This window comes from Battus philenor, unplaced genomic scaffold, assembly GCF_028537555.1.
Source record: "Battus philenor isolate CCGP_79_NKW_IND1 unplaced genomic scaffold, ilBatPhil1.0.hap1 SCAF_20, whole genome shotgun sequence".
Lineage (NCBI taxonomy): Eukaryota > Metazoa > Arthropoda > Insecta > Lepidoptera > Papilionidae > Battus > Battus philenor.
Window position 1 is genome coordinate 7,736,821 of NW_027181683.1, and position 21,842 is coordinate 7,758,662.

The following is a 21,842-nucleotide window of genomic DNA, read 5'->3' on the forward strand; positions in this document are numbered from 1 at the left end:
TTTGGCATTGATTCAAAACTCATTGTTAAAATTATGAATGGATGGAAGCATTGTTATTATTATGCGGAGGTGATGGCGCTATACATACAAATTAATCAGTTTAGAAGTAGGCAGCAGCGAGGTTCTATGATGATAATATCGAGGACTTCAGCTGTAATTTTTTTTCGTAATAAGTTTAGGAACAAACTTTTATAGTTTAGGAAGGTGATAAAGTTTCTAATAGAACTTTGAAATTAGTTCTTCTTCGAAACTAGGAGACAATGAATATTTTTACATACATAATTGATGACAGGATAAATATTACATATACTGTCATTTTCTCATAAGTATGATTGTTTGCAGGTGTGCTTTAAAGTGGTTATAACATGGATCTTCTTCTTCTACTTTTCAGCCGATACACACACACAGCAAAATACAGGCCTATCCAAAGATCGCCACAATGAGCGGTTTTACGTTGCCGCACCCGGCAACTTCCGGAAACCTTGACCATGTCGTCGTTTCACCTAGTAGGGGTCAACTCACGCCGTGTCTACCGGCTCTTAGGCGCTATTCGAGAACCTTTCGGCACCAACGACCATCCATTAGATGAGCGATGTGTCACGCCCACTTAAGACTGCTCGTCTTATCGTCGGCTATCTTGGTTGCAATTAGTTACAATTTCATAATTATTAAACGCGTATATTTTTGTCAGCATTAGGCATTATAAGAAATTAGAAGATTCAGATATTAATAGGAAAAAAATGGGTTCTTACGATATAACACAAATATACGTATACTGTGTAATTAAACGTTATTTTTTTCTGTTCAATTGGCGAACATCTCTCAGATCTATTTATATAAACTAGATTTTTATTTATAAATATATCAGTAGTCATTAATTACTTCGTTTTTTACATGATTATCATCACAATTTTAGCGGAAGGAAGTCCTCTGCTGAACATATGCCTCCACTATAGATCACCAACAGGAGCAGTTGAATGTGGCGTGCTTTTATCTTTTTCCGACGATATTAGCAACCTAACTTTAAGCAACTTGTGATAAATAGTAAAGATTAAGAAAGAATAATCATTCGCAGCTAAAATTTATTAAAAGTAAGGATGTATTTAAAATAAAAGTCTATGTCTATGTAATATGTATAACTAAACATTACTAATAAAATAATCTATTGAAACACTATCAATAACACGAAATGTATTTAGACACTTGATCATTAATTACTCGAATATGATTACGAAGAAGCCTTATTATGGGCGTCAGTATGCTAACATGGCGTCGACGTCATGAACACGTCAATTTTGGTTGATTTTTATAAACAAGATATAAACTAACCGTCACAAAAGAAACGTTATTCTCTACAGAAGTAGGATACGGAATTACCAACGAGCTATAAAAAACATCCCCTCACAATAATTGTAACAATGTTAGGGAAAACACAACGTCGTTTCTGCTCCCGAATAAAAACTAAAATGGCGGCGTAACAAGGACAGTGGGAAAGTTTTCTCATCTGATAACAAAAATAGACGGAGGCAGTGATATGCCGTTACACTTTATGATAAGTAGTTTAAAGGCGATGTCGTCATGAGAGTTGATTTTAGAGAGAGATATATTTTTTTAAATAATCAAATGAATTTTATTTGTTTTTGAAGAAAATTTTAAAATTATCTGATGTTACAAACACTGTTATAAAAATCGATTTATGGTAATTATTACATATTTGTCTTAATAGTAGCCGCAGAGTCGAATAAAACGTTCAAAAAGATATCATTAGAAACACAATATAACATTATTTCATTTTAATGAATTAAAAATTGTCCTTACATATAAATATGTTCATTTTCGAAATTAATCGTAAACAAATTTTTTTTTTCTGTATAACCACTAAAATTGAAATTTGCAGTTAAAAAACAAAGAGCAAGAGTGTAATAAACAAATAAATTGTTGAAAATTTTATTAAGATCACAAATTTTAACCACTTACCCCGTCCGGACTTTGTTTCTTGACCTCGCAAAATTCGTTAAGAACATCTTGTAATTTTTTTGTTGAATCTGAAAGTAAAAGAGTTTTTGTTGGAAATAAATCATTTCACATTTACATAAATAATTATAAGAAGGAAATGTATAAGAATGTAAATTAAAATAGACATTGTTACGAAAATAACATATAATTACGGCTACTAACTACTAAAAAGCTCTGAGAAATTATCTTAATTAACCACAATTTTCACACTTGCTCGAAACATCCAAATTACAACTTAATTACAGAATAAACATGAGATACAATTTACTCATGTTGTATCCATCTGTAATTAGAGATGCAATTAATGTTTAACAAATATGTGTATTCATGAAATTTTATGTATATTTAATATTATACATTATATATGTTTTTCTTTTAATGGTTACAAATAAAGATATACATAAAAGGCTATTTTCAGCAGTTTAATAAGAAGGAACGTCGTGTCACGTAACCTTATACCCCATAAGTAAAGTTAACCGTTCGTGATCGGGAAGCTCTATTACGGACGGGGAAATCTTTCCAGTGGGAACAATTAGTTAAATTAAATTCGACCCTCGCCATGGCTAAATTTAGACGTGACATTGACTCCTACCAAAAAACAAAGCAGACAAATAGTCCGATTTGTCGTTACTTTCCAATTTAAGAAGATGTATCCTTTTCTATAATTGCACCGACTAAGCCTTGAGAATGTGATAAATTATATGTATATTTAAAAAAAACTAATATTTGAGCTAATTAAAGTCTCTAGTGCTCTCAAGTCTTATTCGTTAAATAAGATATTATGCTAATTCATTTTAGTATCAATATGTTCGTTTACATCACTGTTGTTGCAGGCCATAGACGACTACTTCAAGGCATTGTCTCCCCCTAAGATATACCATAATCGCCTCATTTGGCAGGCGGGTTGGCGATTGCAGTTTTGTATTATGGCAAGCAAAGGACGCTGTTGCTCAACTCCAGAAATCTTGTTTGTGAGCAGTGGTTTATTAAAGAAAAACACGTTGTTCTTGATAACGGTATATATATTCAGTTATATAACGTTTCGAAGCAACTAATGCATAGTTTAAGAAAGACATGTAACAGCGAACATATACTCGTATTTTCTATAAGACTATAATGTTTAGTACAAAATGATTTATTAACTTAATAAATTTTTAAAACAACTTACATGATGCTAATTCTTGAAGTTGCTGGAACTCGGCAGGCGAGAGTTTGTCCCATTGGAACCCGCTGCCTGCCGTATTAGGCATGACCCACTGAAACAAACGTGATTACCGTTAGACATATGATTGAAAGCAGAACCCATTTTAACTAGTTCATTAATACTTTTAAACAATTCTACGTTGTCGATAGATCGCCAAAAATATTTTTTGTCGGTTTTATACTGCGGTCCGAGTGACATTACCAACTCCCACGGATTCAAGGGAGCAGGTCGAAAATGGCTCTTAGTCTGAAAAAAAAAAACCTCTTTTAAGCTAGCGAAGTTTGAGAGGTTTTCTCAGAAACCATGGCTCGCGCTGCGGCTTACGACAGTTTCACCGAATTGACTAGGCTTAGGGGCCCTAGGAGGCGTCGGGAAGGCCAGGGGAGGGGATCTCGGCTTGAGCTGTCACTTAACACGTATAGTATTCCGACTCATAAGTGCTCGAAAACGCCGAATTTCGACTTAGTTGGTTGCAATTACCTGGTTAACACACCGCGTAAAGTGAATGTGGGAAAAGAAGGGGTGCTAGGAGAAGTGGCGGAAGAAACATTAGCAACGCTTCTATCTAGAATTAACGTGACCCCTAGAAAAAACAAGCTGACCTCAATTCCTATGAGACCGCTTAATTTTCAAACAGCCGCTAAATTTGGTTCCTGTACCGCGACGTATGTGAGCTTTCCCGAAATTCGATACAGCTTATATCAAAATTAATTTCCGGTCAACGTATAGCGAGCATTTTAGGCTATTATATGGATTACTAATTCGGTATTACTTATTACGATACCAAATTACGTAAATATAGATGCCAATAAACTTTTTTAGTGAATAAAAATTATATATAAAGATAAAGAAATGTAGACAGGTCAACCGCTACGTCATTGTCCGTCTTAAGTGATCGATGACGTCCATGATAAGCGATACTTTAATAGCTCGATTCAGTTTGAACAAATTCGAAATATACTATTTGATTTCACAGCTTCTTTATATCTTTAATATATTTTGTTGAAATAACTTTTACTGTCCATTCCTCGATAATGTTCAAATACTCGTAGTTTCTATTTATAGTTTTTAAAAATAGTGAAACAACGTATGTTCGGTTGTTTCAGGCTATTTCAATGTTTAAGTAATTTTATTTTCCTACAAAAATATAAAGTTTCGCTAAATTTCAGGGTAATTTATTATCCGAACAGGATGTAGACTCAATAATGTAATCCAGGTTTTTTCAAATAAAGAAATTTTGAGTTTGAATATCCTCTTACATTGCAAGTATTTCGTGGATCCTTTTGGATTTTGTTTGGTATGGTTCCTATGTATATCTATATATATGTTGGTATAAGCAGACAAAAAAAAAACAAAAACATCAAATATTAGAGTAGTAAGTGTTGATAATCAGTTCCAGTAATTATATTAAAGTGAAGTAGATATAAAATAAACAACATAATACAAAAAAAACTAAAGAGAAATATATAGACTTACAATGTCAATGTAAATGGTATCATGTCGCATTAAATAAGCGTTTATGATATAACGACATGGACCCGAGACGTTTCAGACTATGAGTCTGAAAACTTACAAAGAATAAATTATGCAATGTATTTTTAAAACGTAAATTTAGTACTAAAGAAAAATTAATTTGCATAAGCAAATTTAAAGTTATATATTCAAAGCATTCTCAATAAGTTAAGGTTCTGGTGTGATGTCCACAGTTCAGCAAGCGCGGCATAGGACATCCAAGGTGGACAGCAGCCCTTGTTGAATAAGAAGATATTTCAACTAATGTACTATTAACCGGGGTTTTATATTAATGAAGCTAAGTAATAATACTATATACCTAAGTTTAAGTCATACGTTTCACAAAGTTTTTTTTCTTCTTCTAATAGCTGTTAATGCTGACGATAATGAAAATTCTAATCTATGGTGAATTGATTGCGAACTTTGTAAAGCGGGCTGGTACGTACAATAAAGGTTGCCGAGATGTTTCACTCTTTAGCCAGGGTCAAACTATACTATAGTCATAAAGTTTCTAGGGTCACATTAATACATTATCAAAAAAGTTATATTTACTTCTTTTGAAGACAATAAACTATTTTAAGCTCCTTATACTCAATTATAATGCACAGCGAATTAAAATCGTTGGAATGGAAAAAGAAAAGCGTTTTAAGAAACTAAGTTATCATTCAGGAAGCAGTTTCAATTTAGCGCGTAATCTACACGAAGCAACGTTTCTAGGAGCCGAGTCTAATCTAATAATGATCCATTTCGATTACGTCCGAGCTGCAAATTAGGTGTTGTGGCATTAAGTAACCTGGCCTTCACACGTTTAGCTTCTGTCAGGCTCATATTTGTATAATACCTTACTAAAACTTAATTTAAATTAGAAAATGTAATTTAACTTGTGAGCAGAGTTAGCTCAGCGGTAGAGAACTGCCACTTGCGATCGTAGATCGCGGGTTCGATTCCGGAATTCAGTTTAATATAATACATACTATATGCTTTAATTATATAGTATTGCTACGATCGTCAACCTGCTTGCTAAGCGTGATGATTGCGGTATATTCGCCATACAAATCTTTGAGTGAGGCCTATGCTATACATTAGGCGATTCTATGATAAAACGACAATGAATGTAACTTAAAGCTAAATGCTTTAAACTCCCCGTTAGGGTGTTTTCGTCAGTGAAATTATAAGCTAGTACTTTTATGTCCACTATTAATAAATTTTAATCAACGTTTACTGTATGCAGGGTAATAGGAGTAAAAGATTTTAAGGGAGTCACCCCTGTATGATTCATTTGTCAGCAAAAACCTTTTACACTTATTTCTACTCATCGTATGAAAAGTGATCACATTGAAATAAGTAAGATTATTTTTTGTATTTGGATGCGACAATATGGTAACTTCTGGCAGTCATTCGCCCCTTTAAAGCCTTTACACTCGAAGCCAACCACACTATATATTCAAAATATTAACACAGAAAAATGCATAAAATAAAGTATAGTAAGTTACTGACATAAATTTTAAAAAGGATTATTTGCTTTTTATAAATATTTTGCATCCATCAATAATAAAAGAGAGTTCGCATTCATGGATCCTTCATTCATACTATGCAGACTGTAGTTGATTGAATTGCGATTGGACTGAAAGAGAATTTTTATAAATTTTGCAAATACATTTCGGTATTGAACTGTGTTTGAGATAAGATAAAACGTATTCTGAATTATTAAAAAGGTTCGTTTCGTACATCTAAAATGCACCAACAAAAGGTCTTGATTAAATTGGGGATTTTTATTTGTTCATGAAAAATAAAAAAAAACCATACAATTTGAAAATCATTTGCATTTTATATTATTTCTTTGCAAAAGAAGCTCACGGATAATCAACTAGACATGGAGAGGGCTATGCTGACATGGGATTTAATCAGGGATGAGGAGATTCGTAGACAAATGAAAGTAACCAACTTGGCCCAGAAAATTGACATGTTAGTGGCGGAAGGCTGACTATATAAATAGGTAGCCAAGGTGACAAGGGTCTTAAGTTCTGGAGTGGAGAAGACGAACTGGCAACCATATTAAAATCGCCGGAAGAGGCTTGATGCAGGCTGCTTCTAACCGGTCTCATTGACAATCTATCGGGGAGGCCAACGTCTAAAATGATGATGATGCTGAAATTTGAACGTCGTTTCTGTTAGAGATAGCGGTGTAAGGTATACTACGATATTACATAATTCTTAACGTTATACTCGTCGTAATACGAAATGTGAATAATCCGAAAAGTTTTCCTTTTTAAATTTAAGAGACTTATAAATATATATTTGTGACTAGATTTTATATATGTTATCACTGTTCTAACAATCTGAGGTAATAGGCATCATGCGGTTTCATATCTTTTTTCTAACAACTCGAGGTAATAGGCGTCATGCTGGATAGGAACAATATATCATCTTAAGCGCCTTTTCCATCTTTATAATGTTGTATAATAACTCTTATAGTACGATTTAGCAAATCATTCAACCCATGTAGTTACGTAATGCGATGTAGCTTAAAATGATAATGTAAAGGTTGTGGCATGATATGATTACAGTTTTATATTGTTGTCTACTACAAAGGATTTCTTTATTATGAAATTTATTTCATATAACACAAATAAATCGTACTTAAAAAAATGAATAAAAAAATTGAACTTTTTAGTACTATACTATTTTCCCTAGGTAGAGTTATTAGATTAAAGTGCACAACAGAAATCATAGGTTACGTATTAACAATTAATGCTACCGTAACTGCTGTACCGCGTCTAAGATACACGCGCGGCGAGACGTGGCGTCATTAGCTACCGCTTTGTTAATTTGATGCATCGCTTGCAGCGGAAGAGCTCAAGCGCTCTTTTACTCGACCCTTAAATCACAGAGCTTTTGGCTTCCTTATACTGCGGTATAGCGATTTCGGTAGCAATATGGTAACGCTTTAAGAATATGCCTAGAATACATGTTAATACTAACTGGGCTCACATAATTTATTGACACATTTTGTCGGTCAAGTTGATTAATCGTATTTATCCTTAGCATATTTTTTATTAATATAAAAAACCCAGGTCTTGACTGTGAATTAGATAATGACTACGGATTATAAAAAAATAATTTCTTACTTGCTTACTTTTTTTAAAAAAGTAGCATATAAACAACGCATAAAGTATATAAGGTATGATTTATAAGAAACATTCAAGATGGCAATAATATAAAAGAAAACGAAATAGCGGCACTGCGCAGTATTTTTATATAAACCACATAGCTTTGTATGTATGTAACAAGGTCCTATCTTTTACTCTCGCGTGAACGATCTCTTTGTCTCGTCAAAAAAGCATTGAATCAATCACATTTAACAACCGAGTGAACAGTTTTGTAACGTGACAATTACTTATTATTGTTATTTGGCTCCACTTTATGTTAAGCTGTTAACTATGAATTTGCCGATACTCAATACTGGCAACTTTATACATAAAAATCTGGCGTTTTGGTTTGGAAATTTACGTTCATTTAAAAAAATAACTGATTCCATGGCAGGCTTCTCAAAAGAATGATAGATTTTTTTATTTGTCTTAATAATGAAAAAAAACAAATACTTTTAAACTTTTCGTTGTTATATCTTACAGTATGCGATATTTTTGTATGGTTTATCATCTTTACCGGCCTTTTTGTTTTGATTGACGTCAAATGTTGGACACGATATAGAGAAGATAAATAGAAGACAAGTTGATTTTACAGTTTTTCATGTATTTTTTAAATTATTCTCTTCATTAGAATCTTCCATGTCATACAACGAAAATATTGAAAAATTGAACCGAATTTGTTGGGTTGTTTTCAATTTGTGTGTTGCTAACACCACATTTGGGGATACATTTTTATTTATGCTGTCCCTCACTCGCTTCGCGTGGCGTGAACTGTTTTTTCTAGGTGTAATTTCATGAAATTTATTTATGCTAATTTTTGACTAGCCAAAAAAAATATTCTGGCAAAGTTTCATATCTATAATATTTACATTTGGAAAATATGCATTTTTTATAAACGTTCCGTCATTCCCCTCCGGGGAGATTTTCGCACTTACCTGACTTTTACTCGCAAAAGAGGAGTTGATTTATGCATTCAAGTCAGCAGATAGGCGCCTATCGGTTGACCTTTACTTCAATGTACAGGCCGCCCCCAAATAAAAATGGAATATTTTACATCTCTAACCGTTATGGTTCCAGAAATATCGATTACACACTTTTTCATTCACAACATTTCGCTTCGAAGTTGAATTTAACTATAGAAGAATTTTTATATATAATATTTCCAACTTGGGAGCAGCGGTGGTAATCTTGGTGAAACCGCTCAAAGAAATGAATGGGGTTTATACTTGTATTCGCAGCATAGTTTTTTTAGTCTATTTAGTTAAGTCGTCTTAGTGGGCAAAATTTAGTCAAAATTTAGTCGCATATTTTTAAAACCGTAAGCAGTATTTTTATTTATAAATATTCAGAGAATACACAATAGAATACAGCCAAAGTATAGTATATTTTATACAATAAATTAGTGATGAATCTTGCTTTTGCTTTACTTTTTCTCGGTAGAAATTAATGCTGTTAGCCCTAGGGCTTTTACAGCTTCGTCGGTACTGAGTTCACGGAGCGGAAGGGTCCTTGAACTAGAAGCGATTAATTTAAGATGCAACTTAATTATGTATACACAACATTATAGGGGGAAAATACAACATATTATTTTAAGCATATACCATATATACCATTTCATAAGTTTAAAAAGTAATATATTATTTATTTGTATTTAAATGCACAAATATAGAAGTTAAAGATATCGATATCTGTACTACCATCAGTAATAAAGTTATCATGGTAAAGTCCTCACGCTGTTATATATTAAAAAGATACATTATTTTTACAAAACTTTAACAAATAGTAAGAAAAGGACCAATATTTAGCCACTTCCGCACATGCAGTGGTAGTCGTGCAACAAAGTGCACCCGCCCGCCAGCCCGCTGATAAATGCGCATGCGGCAAACAATGCGACTTACACAACTACCACCGTTAAATCACTCAACACGTGTTTAGTGATTAGTGCCAAACACTGTGTTTGGCATTAATCGGTGTAACACAACTCCTGAAGATGCCCCGTGGAGGGGTGAAACATGTGTTTTTTTTTTGAATTTGATAGTTGTTAAAAAGTAAAGTCTTTGTTCATATTTCAAGAAATTACTTTCATTAGATTATATGAAACATAATGCATTACTGTTTAGAAGGCATGGGTAGTGAGATTATTAAATTAAAGGACATATCTTATGTAATATGAAAATGTAAAGAACTCGGAGGCGCGAAGTATTTCGAATAACAAATTCTTGGGAATGCCACGTTGTTATGGGCGGCCGCATCACTTACGTGAGGTTAATGCCTTCCTCGTGTCGCAAATTTACGATATAAAAAATACTTTGCCGCTGAAAGATCTTTATGGATATGTACTTTTTTTTACTGAAAATGGAATAAGCCCATATTCATACTGAAATGTTGCTTGATTGTACAACAGTATATTTAATTTGTTTATATGATAATTTACCTATCTCATGTTTAATTGTTGTGATGAACATGTTTAATTACTATTTTAGATCTTCGTAAAACGTTTTTTAAGTTATAATTGTACAATTTTATTTAAGTAATTTACAAAAATGTCTTGAAAGGTAATTAATTACCTTTTACGACCGCCTATTGTACTCCATATGAATTGTTTCTATTTTTATTTACTATCTACGGTGTACAAAAAAGTGTTATTAAATAAATATAACTGACGTCGTTTCGCTTCTGAAACTAAAATCACGTCATCAAAGTCAAGACCGTTTGAAGTCTGTAACTGTACCAAATCTTACACTGCACATTACTTTCGTGTTCTGAGAAATTTAGAAATCGTATAGGAAGTCTTACGCGGTGTGTACTGTTTTTAGTTATTCATGAAAATTAAGGAATCTGTGTATGTACCGTAGTAGGGATTCTTGACTCGCTACAAACATGTAAATAAATAATGCTTAACTTGTTATATCTGTTAAACCAATACGCGATAAACATAACACAAATACTTGCAGCTTGGACGGAAATAAAGCGGTCGGTATATAATATAATGAACGAACTAATTTCTATTTAACCAAAAAAACGAACGCAATTAAAAATTGCAATTTATCAAACGTTATGATTTTCGAAACAATTTTTAACATAGGTTTCATTCGGTTATCTCGTAAAATCAAGACTGGATCAATAATTTAAGAATGCAAACATAGACATGCCTTTGCAAACATTTAGATAGTTTATAGTAATATCAATAGAAAATTAGGCACTTCCAAATACATATAACTTACTATGATACAAAGTCTTAGATCTTTCCATATCCCAGACCTAATCGAAAACATATCATTTACAACTTTGCACAGCGAAAGACGATGAAAATATTAATAAGAAATATATTCTTTTGTATACTTTTAAAATTCCCATTATTATGTCGGCCGATAGGCGGGTACTGCAAAGCATAGGCTGTCTTGCGCTGGCCGCATACAGCGAATTCCAAATATTGTACAAGAATTGTATTTTTTTTAACTATAGTCCATTATGCAACAATGAGGTTAATAACTTAGTTATTTATTTGTAAATTTGTTAAGTAAATTGTTCATTACAGTCAAAATGTTGAACTCTAAAAAACGTACACATAGCAGATATTGAATTAATAATATTATGTTAAAATAGGATGTGTAAATGTTTATTTATTTACTTTATTTTACAGAAAGCTTACAGACTAATAACAAATTTTAAAAAATAAGACAATTGCTTGTGACAATTGCTAATTACAAACTTCCACTTATATGATGTCATTAGCATTTATATTGATTGATGTTAAACATACCAAAAAACAGAGAAAAAAAAAGCCATATAACTATTGAACCATGCCAAGCCGTGCTGTATTGTTGCATCTATTTCCTATCGCCTATCATCAACAAAAAATTCCCTACTTAAGATATTTCTTATTTTACATGCGCTGGTGTTAAACAGTTATATCCAAGTGTAATGGTTAATCGTTATAATCTTTTACTGCGCGTATGCAGAAAGCGTTGCGCCTTTACTTTGTAGATGCAGTTGGCGCGTGTAGTAGTGGTCGTTTTCTTAGGTTATTTTGATTAGTTCGCTTAAGTATTTTGGAAATTAAATTGGGACAGTCAGTGTACATAATAGTTTCTTATTTAAATATAATTTTTGTTTCTTCTGATTAACATGTAGGACCTTTTGTTATGTAGTTATTCAACATTCTATCGATTCAGGGTCCATTGCGCGGTAGAGACAAGGGCCTGTTACCGTGATCGGTCCAGATTATTCGTGTAGGGTTACGAGCATCTTCTTGCAATGTGTGACTTTCGCCTTCACCGACCAGACTTCTCTCTTTACAGAAAGAAATTTTGAATGGCCTTGCCAATGCTGCTGTGGAAGAGCGTTACAGAAATGAGCTAACTTCCGCTCTTAACGTGTCTAATATTTTCAGTAAGGTATATAGATCTATTTATTATTTATATCTTGAATCACTTTCGAAGCGCGGTCTTAGGGTCGGTTTATATTTATTATTCCTGCAGCACTTTAAATCTTCTCTTATTGGGACAACTATTAGTAATTTTATATATATATTATAACTAGTATGCTATTTAACTTCTTTGTTACAGTTGAATGTTGACAAATAGCACCATAAATGAAATTTTGTATTGTTTGAATGTTAAGGAATGAACAAATGTTTTTAAGTTTTTTTTAATTTCCTCGCGAACATAATTAACAATACATATAACAATTTCATGTAAGCGAAAGAACGGAAGTTGCATTAGATGCCATCCCATATTATGATTATTCTCTATCCCACTGACGACAAAAAAAATGTTAAAAGAAAAGGTGTTGTCTACTGGAACAGTTTTTGCTATGTTACTTCCACAAATAAACATGAGAGCGGTCCACATCTCAAAGAACAGAAAGGTTATACAAAGCTGCCGGCTAATTTTCGGTATTCCGAGAGGAACAAAGAGATTCCTCCTCTTTTGACGCCCAGACTGATGCACTGAGACTTAGGTCATATATGCAGACAATAAGAGTAAAATTATATTTTGAAAAAATTTTTGGCTAGACGTACTCAAGATTGTCGTTTGAACGTATAGTTTACCGTCCTATGCGGAAAATGTATTTCGAAGCGAATTTATATTTATATTAATACCGCTACACAAACCCACGTCATTGTTGGAAATAAATCGGCTTTAGTCAGCTGTCGGTCGATAAATGTGCCGGCTTTAATGAATAAAACAACAGACGGACGATCGATTTGTTTTCATATACTACAAAGCGTGCAAGCTATAGTGCGTGAAGTTAATATTATGGGCATACTGAATCAAATCAACGGCTCAAACGGATCAAATGATTCGTCATAAATATGCGAAAGAATAATTGAGTAGCCATTAATTATATCTTGTTTATATTCATGTATGGAATAAAGCTTGAGATTTATGCTATGAATAAAATATAAAATGTTCGGTTACGAGATTGGGTTATGCATGGAAAATAGGTCTCTGCGTACAGACCATGCGGAGCTTTATTCTCTCGCCCCACTTTTTGTTCGAGCACTAGTGTACTCGTACGTTGTTTCCCTTATTTTTCAGACATGTACGCTTTCTGGAGGATTTAAGCTTCGTAATTTACTCTAAGGGTTTTCCGTTTCTCTAGTGAATTTACTGGCGACTATACCATCGCATGTTTTAAGGCAATAAGCGGAAAAATACCGGAAAATGATATTGTAAATGTAGCAGCTAAAATTTATTATTAATTTTATTACGAGTGTAGTAACATTGACTTACTTAGCGTTGACGATAAAAAAAAATAATAAATTACAGATAAGTAGTATTTTTGAAAATGGAAACAGATTCGTAATGGAATAATAACAAGGAAGATTTGTAAAGTAACAACCACAAGCGTGACCGCCGCGACCTGAATACATTGCGATAGGATTCCCTCCGCCTATTACCATATAAACAAGCTTTACGATATATTAATAACATCCTTCCTTCTACCTTTATATTCGTATTTACTATATTCACCATTTTTATTACCGCTTCTGCTACGTGGAGTACCTGGCATCACGTTGACTTGGATGATAAATACCGCTATACCTTTTTGATATATATTTCATATTAATTCTTAATACTGGCTAGATATTTATACTACTAACTTTTTATTTATTGTAGCAGATTTGAACTACTAGTGCTTATGATTTTTGCTCCATGGATTTCTCGTCTTGCTTATGAATGATTTACTTCTTAAGGGCCGGCAAGCGAAGTATAGAAGGCCAAACGACAGACGGGCAGATGACCTTGTTAAGGTCGTCAGAAAACGCTGGGTTGCATGTAGCTGTTGATCGGTTTAATTACAAGTTTATGGAGAGACCCATGCCCAGCGGTGGACGTTCTATGGCTAAAATGACATTATATTTAAATTAATATAATTGCAGTTAATTTATTTTGATAAATTCTATAACACAATGTACTAACGAAAAGGCAATTTTCTTTTATAATAAATCATATTGAGCTATTTCATTCTTATCATATTCATGTTGCATCTAAAAAAATATGACATAGATATGAAAAAATGTACTACATATAAAATACGTCTTTATTTTATTAGCCAAACATTTTTAATGTCGAATCAGCATCGTTTTGCCAGCGTTTTTAGGTCTAGCAATTAGGAAGTATTCAAGTTTTATAATGCCGTGTGATTATTTTGTAAAAGGCGATGAAGAGCTCTTTGTTCAGTTCCAATTGCTTTTCGTAAACACTTGTGCGCTAATTGCGTCTCTGTAGAAGTACTTTTAAATTCGAAGGCATGACATTTTCCTGTTCATAAGACTGGTGAGATAAGATGTGTTTTGGGCAAATTGAAAGTTATTTCGATCAATTTATCAATAACTGTCTTTAGGACATCATTTCTCAAATCTTACGTTTTTGTCATTGTATCGAATGACAGATGTTATAGTTTTTAATTTATTTGGAAGCATTACATTCCGTTTATAGGTGTACCTAAATTATAACATCACATTTACACAATCCTAACCAAGCAGAATAGCTTTTAGTTTCAAGTGTAGTTTCTTTCAGAAGAATAAAACAGTTCTATGTCATGCCACGATTGAATGTAAGCATTTCGATTACGTACATTGAATTCATTTATTAGTTTATTTTTTATTAATTTATTGACATTTTTTTGTACTCCATACATAATAAATATAGGGAAAAACAGAAACAATTCATACGGTACAAGTGGTGGTCTTATCGCTCGAGGCGATCTCAATCAAACAACCTTTTGAATGTACCTGGTTTTAATATTTACCTCATTAAAGTTTTCACAGAAAAGTTGATCTTATTACATTACCAAAAATTGACAATCCAACCAAAGGTTGTCTGTAAAAATCGCATTAAATGCAATATGTCCAGACAATTGTAATTTTGTATCGTCATATAATCAGTTCTGTTTAATTTTATTAATATCTTAGATGTACAATGAAGGCTTAATAAATATGTTTTAATTTTAGTCAATAATCTAAATATATGAAAAAATATCAGTTAGTAATGGCGTGGTATATTTTGAAAAAACACATCCTGTATAACAATACTTGTTGTTTTGTTTTCACATCACTATAAGTTATCTCTTTCAGCTCATACTAGTTAATCTGTTGTGCCGTGTACAATCCCGAACGAAACTCCATTCCAAACCTAATTGACCTATTTGATAATGGATTATTGTAGAAATTGATTTTTGTAATATTATTACGTGACATTAAATTGAACTATGTATTGTACAGCTTATAATTCCGTTATTAATTCCAGTGGTCTCTTTGAGAGGTTATAATGCGGAAATTTTAATGGCAATTTTCATTTTGGTTGCGTTTGCATTGGCATAGACTTCCTCCATCTATGGAAAGATATACCATAACCGCTGCGTTCGACTGATGAGCGGTTTAGTGATCGCAGTTTCGTTATATAGTACGCAAAGGACGCTGCTGTCTGTCCTCTTGAATCTTGATTGTTAGCAGTCCTAATTCTATATAATTAATGCACAAAGTATCAATTATGTAAGATTGTATTCCAGAAATCGAACTCGCGACCTGCGGTTGCAAGTCACAGTCCTCTACCGCTCGGTTACCACTCTGGCAACCACCTTCTTTTACTGATATCGTTATGGCTGCCATTTCCACTGCTAGTGGTTTTACATAAAAGAAATATTTTTAAGAAGACCGTGTTATGACAGACTTAATACCACATTACATTTGCATACAATATATACACATTTACATTTGATACCACACCATGGTCCACATTTAACGTTTAACGACAGGGTCTTGCTAACGTCTTCGCATACATCTACCTCCCTACTAGTATCGACCTCCAATCTAGATTGACATTCTCTGGACAAGTGAACACACCATACTTTCCGTTTATTCCTTTGTAAACGTGTAATATACTCTGCCTTTGATCGCATCTTAGAAGTCCACTTTATAATTTGTCACCGATAGGCCAAGACGATAAATCGAATGCATACAAATATAAACCATCTTAATCTCCATGTTTTTACATCCCCAAATACACTTTTTTTCTTTATGATAATACTCATACTGAAGAAATAGAAAACAGCTTCTGGACCACTAGCGTGTATCTAAGACTTAATAAACTATCTGAAGCAGTCAGTAGATACGATTATACAAAGCCACCGCAATTAATGTACAAAATGATATTTATTTAGTTCATATAATCATTTTAATTATTAAATTTGTACTTTCCCTATTAGCTAATTTTATCTGTGAATATGAAACATGAATATAAATTTCATTTAGCTTTCATTACGTTGATATTAGTCCAAACAAGCTTTGAAAATCAAGAAACACGTAGAATTCATAATTTATATTTTTTTGTTATACTTTTTATAATACATTTTGGACTATTCATAACCTTTTTACCATACCAATTTTCTTTATTTTTGGACTACCCAGAAAAGATATGTACATTATCATCACCATAGAAGCCCTTCATTATCCATAGGTTAACCTGTGGTGTGTAATAACGAAAAACTTGAATTTTATATATTACAGAAAGTAAAGCTTTCTGTTGACTAAATTATTCAAAAAGAAATGTTACGTACATTTCTTTTCAACATCGAAATTGATTTAGGTTCGGATGGTAAATCGTATCAATGTAAAATTTTCCATTTAGCTTATTATCCTATGAAAGGTTATCTAACTTTCCATTTGCATTCAACCACAAGGGCGGGGAGTCTTTTTTATCTTGCCAGTTTCTGCGTCAATGATCGATGACATAAATCAAAGGAATAGAGGGCCTTTGTGACCTTTCTATAAATGTATATCTGATTATTCCTACTCACAAAGCATTAAGCTAAAATATCTTGATTTTATAATACATCGTATTCTAAAAATTATTTAAAGAAAATTCACGTCTTTAAACAAATGTCTTTTTGGACAGGAAAGTTAAAATTTGAAGAAAGTTTTAATTTCTGTTTATGTCGAATGAAAAATATTAATGTTTTCTTTTAAATCCGATTTTTTACATGATTAATCTTTGGGATCACTTGACCTTATCACTGATAATTATTTTCATGTTATCATCGCAAAAAAAAAAAATAATTCTATATTATGTATGTAATCTTGTATCAACTATTCTGTTACAATTTTAGTTATGCGTCTACTTCATTTGACAATTCCGTTTTCGCAAATAAATTTGCTAACACTAAAATACCTATCTCTTATTTAAAGAGACTACATCGACATCGTAATCTGTGGGCACGCGCGCCAAAATCGTAAATAATGTGGGAATTCCTTACTGTCGCCATAAATACCAGACTAAAATGTCGCCGTTCTGATATCACATAAATTGAAGATATTTTATAATTGCTCGACTCAAACGATTTTAGATTGTGTGTAGCGGCATATTGGTTTCTTATTGAGATATTAAGATTGGGTCATAAAACAATAAATATATAGATACTTATAAAAGCTTTGGGTTATTTAAAAATTTATAATAAAATTTTAACAGGTAGTAAAACTGTTGAGGGATGTCTTTACGATGAACCATTTAGAAGTTAGATCATAAAATATTATTTTTGTGTCACGTGATCGTCTATTTCAATATTTATTGCTTATATACACACATGGAAGGGAAAAAGCTATGTAAAAAATACACTTTTTGTCCAATGCAAGAGGTTACAAAAACCGGGAAAGGCTGTTTGCGGCCACGAAAGAAAAATGACCACTAATCATAATGTTGTAATCTGTTGTAAAGGTGATAAACTATATCAGAACGCTGAGAGGAACATGTAATAAAGTAGAATTATACACAAAGTAAATATGTTAAGTATACATTCCCATCGTTTTCAGCCCTATGATGACATAGATCTTCTTTTTCTTCTACTTTTCAGCCGATAGACTACTACTATAAGACGTAGGCCTCCCACTAAGATATCTATGGAGCGATATGTCATGATCGGCACACTTAGTAGGCAGGTTGGTGATCGCAGCGTGAAATTATAGTAGGCAGAGGACGCTACTGCCGATCCTCTGGAAACTTGTTTGTGAGCAGGAGTAATCCTTTATAATTGGGCAAAGTGTGGTTATCCCACAAGATTGTATCTCTGGAACCGAACCCGCGATCTGCGATCGCAAGTCTCAGTGTCAGTGTCAGGGCAGTACAGGGAGTCAAGAGTCGCCATTGCTCAAACACTCACATGCACAGTATAAGTATTATAAACTGTAATAATTCGTTTCTAGCTTAAAGGTTGGAATTATCCTATTTGTGCACAGGTAATAAAAATGTAAGAATATAAAATCACTTGCAAAACAATTTTTTGGTGCATATGTTAATAGTGTTCCAATCACAACTTGCGGGTCTCTCATTGTTTTATAAATGAGACTTTAGTAATTATTGCATTCTATCTTTATTAGTTATAGCTCTACTACCTATAATTTTATCAACTGGTAGCAGGCAACTTTTCGTTTACTTAAATTATATCTTATGATAAAAGTTATATAAATTGGTTAATATTATAAACTGATTAAAATAAAAAAATGGTGGTTGACTTTTTTAAATTTGTTACGTAATAATTCCCAAACTACGATTGTATTTTATATTCGGACACATAATAGTTAGGTGAACTTGATGTCGGGTCGAGAAAGGATATCGCTTTAGGGTCGGTTGCTAAGATTACGTCGTTGTGGTTTTGTTACAGACGTTTCAGAGATTTGTTCAGGTTCGGAAAACCTTCACGGTCTTCAGTAGAAATGTAGAGAGCAAATATTTGTACTATGTATTTGACATTTCAGGCATATTATGATAGCACTGTATTCGTGCAAATATATTATACCCAGATGTCTTCTTCGGTTAGATCTAAAATAAGGACTGGGAATTGCGACTAAAAAGAATATTATTATAACAGTGCAGAATGATTATAGTTTATGATGTAGTTATTTTCGGTTTTCACCGATAAATATAATTACCATTAACTCGAATTACCTTCTTTATAATATCGTTGACGTTACTTCCTCTGTAATAAAGCTATTATTAACGCCAAGTCACAGATAAAAGGAGATTTAAAAAAGCATGGACTAAAAAGTTTTCTTTTTGAGTTAACGACTTTATATATGCTCAAAAATAATTTTTCCATCACTATTTCAGCAGTTGGACGACACCTGAACAACATCCACACTTTGTGGGTGAAAGTTCTTCGCTACGCTTGCTAGCCTGTAGTCTCCATTAAAGAGTCTTTTTTTTAGTGACCCCTGTTATTGGAGGCCCCTCTTTCTCCTTTATATTGGGAGGAACAGCGTCTTTGTATTTTATAAATAATTTTTTTACATACTTATATTTTTCTTTTTCAACATATATTCTTCACAATTTTTTTCATTTTCCATTCGATTCATCGTCACAATATATTCCAGAATATTAGACCCCTACAGCATCCCCTACTCCCCCATCATCATAGCTGATACTTCTGCTAGGAATAGCAGAACTGCTGGGATCTGGGGCCTAGTCTTTTTATCTGTCGAACGTTCGTAGGTGCCGATGTATGCCACGCTTGGTGTGAGTTGGCCTGAGCAGATTTTTTATTTTATTATGTTCGGAACATGCTGCTGCCCAACTTCTATGAATACTTTTACTTTAGCCGGGGTTTATAGAGAGATGCAGGAGACATGCAGGAGAAAGTGGGAACTATACCATTCGCGGCAAATTAATAACGTCAACAGAAGTCAAATACAATTCTACTTGTTACCATAAGATTGGAAATTTTTATACAAATATTGATTGGAACAAAATAGGCATCATTCATCAAATTTCAATTCTCCGTCTGCCCTTAACCTCGTCGCTGTTAGCGCGTCAAACCAGCGTCGACTTTACGTAAATCGTTTGATGAATCTTGGCTTTAAACCAAATAATCCATCATCTACCTGACAGATAAAAGAGTATTCCAATTCACGGTCATTCGATTAGTACTGTCATCTATCGTTGAAGCTATTGTGGGTGTATTACGTTTAACTCTAGGAAGTGACAAAATATAGTTATTTATTTATTAACCCTATACAACATCCATATACTAGAGGATAAGGGAATATAAAATCTCGCGTTAAATACATGTATATGTAGACACTCTTAATCAAATATTACTTTAAGGTGGACAATGTTTTTGTTATTTATTAATATGGTTAGTATATTTACACGTTATATTCTTTGTTAAAATGTATTTCTTGTTTTTATACTCACATATAAACATAATAATTAAAGGATTTATCCGCTTTTATATTTATGGATTAGAGCTTCTTTACAACGCGTTAAATTATTTTAGCGAGTTTTAATGGGTCGTTGAGGTCTCTCCCAGCTGAGCTGTTTACAACGGCCATACATTTTAACAAATGAGAATAATTTTATTGACTTTAAAGATGCGGTAATTAACACAATTTAAAACTTATCTTTAGAATATGACGCGATATAAAACACCTACAATTTGAAACTTTTCCAAGAGTAAACAAATAACTTTTCGGGGTAATATATATATAAATGAATTTAAAGTATCGTTAAGTAAATGGTATTGTTAAATATTTAATTGACAAAAAATATAAGATTTTCCTAAGGGTTTCTAAAATTTGACGTTACTGTTCGGTATCTTTAAATAGCGTAGGGAGATCCTATTTGATATAGTAATATAATAGTTTGTGTACATTGTAAATAGCGTCACAATATCTACGCAATTCCGTTAATTTGTATAGATTTATTCTTTAAAGTCATCGGTATCCGTTTCAGATATTAACACAAACAAGTTTGGCATAATATCCACGACCACGGCAACAACCCTACGATTCAAACATATATTACAAGGCGGAAAAATTTGCATGCGACCATATTATACCAACAGTACGTATATATAATAGTGCACCATCGATTAATCACGCTAAGTTTCGTGTCATTTATTATAATAAAAACTCAAATAGCAACATTTGACTATAAAGCTTTAAGGGACTGAATGTATAGCTCATTTGCTATCAATTTGTCTATGGTACGCCCCACCCAAAAATAAATGATTTCAGAAATTATAAATAGTAATAATACGATAAGGAAAATCTTATTCTTTCATAAGATTCTTATTATTCTTTTTTTCTGCCCATAGACGACGGTCACGTAATACGTGAAAGTCTCAAACGTAGACTTCTGGAAACGCTGCGGTGAGACGCTGATCGACCAGCAGATCAAACGCCGCAAATGGAACTGGATAAGCCACACGCTCCGAAGAGACCCTGATCATACACCGAGGCAAGCCCTAGAATGAATCCCTCAAGGAAAGCAAAAACGTGGCCGCCCAAAGCAAACTTGGCGTCGGACAACCACTGCAGAAGTATATTCAGTTGGAATGACGTGGAGCGAAATAAAGCGCGAGGCTCAAGACCGCTCGTGATGGCGACGTGTGGACGTCCTTTGCCCCATCTTGAGGACAAACGAATAAATGATCTGTCCTTGCAGAATTTATAATGCCAGAAG

General features: G+C 33.0%; 1 protein-coding gene across 1 annotated transcript in view; it reads right to left on the reverse strand.

Annotated features, from left to right (window-relative positions):
- The window catches only part of Dgk (diacyl glycerol kinase 1), a 117,311-nt gene that overhangs the window by 51,813 nt on the left and 43,656 nt on the right, over nucleotides 1-21,842 (reverse strand). Inside the window, exons 2-3 of the mRNA XM_068765739.1 lie at nucleotides 3,185-3,272; nucleotides 1,978-2,045 (exon numbers count right to left, since the gene is read on the reverse strand). Coding sequence (XP_068621840.1) covers nucleotides 1,978-2,045; nucleotides 3,185-3,266 — 150 coding nt within the window. The 5' untranslated portion in view covers nucleotides 3,267-3,272. The remainder of the gene's footprint in view (nucleotides 1-1,977; nucleotides 2,046-3,184; nucleotides 3,273-21,842) is intronic.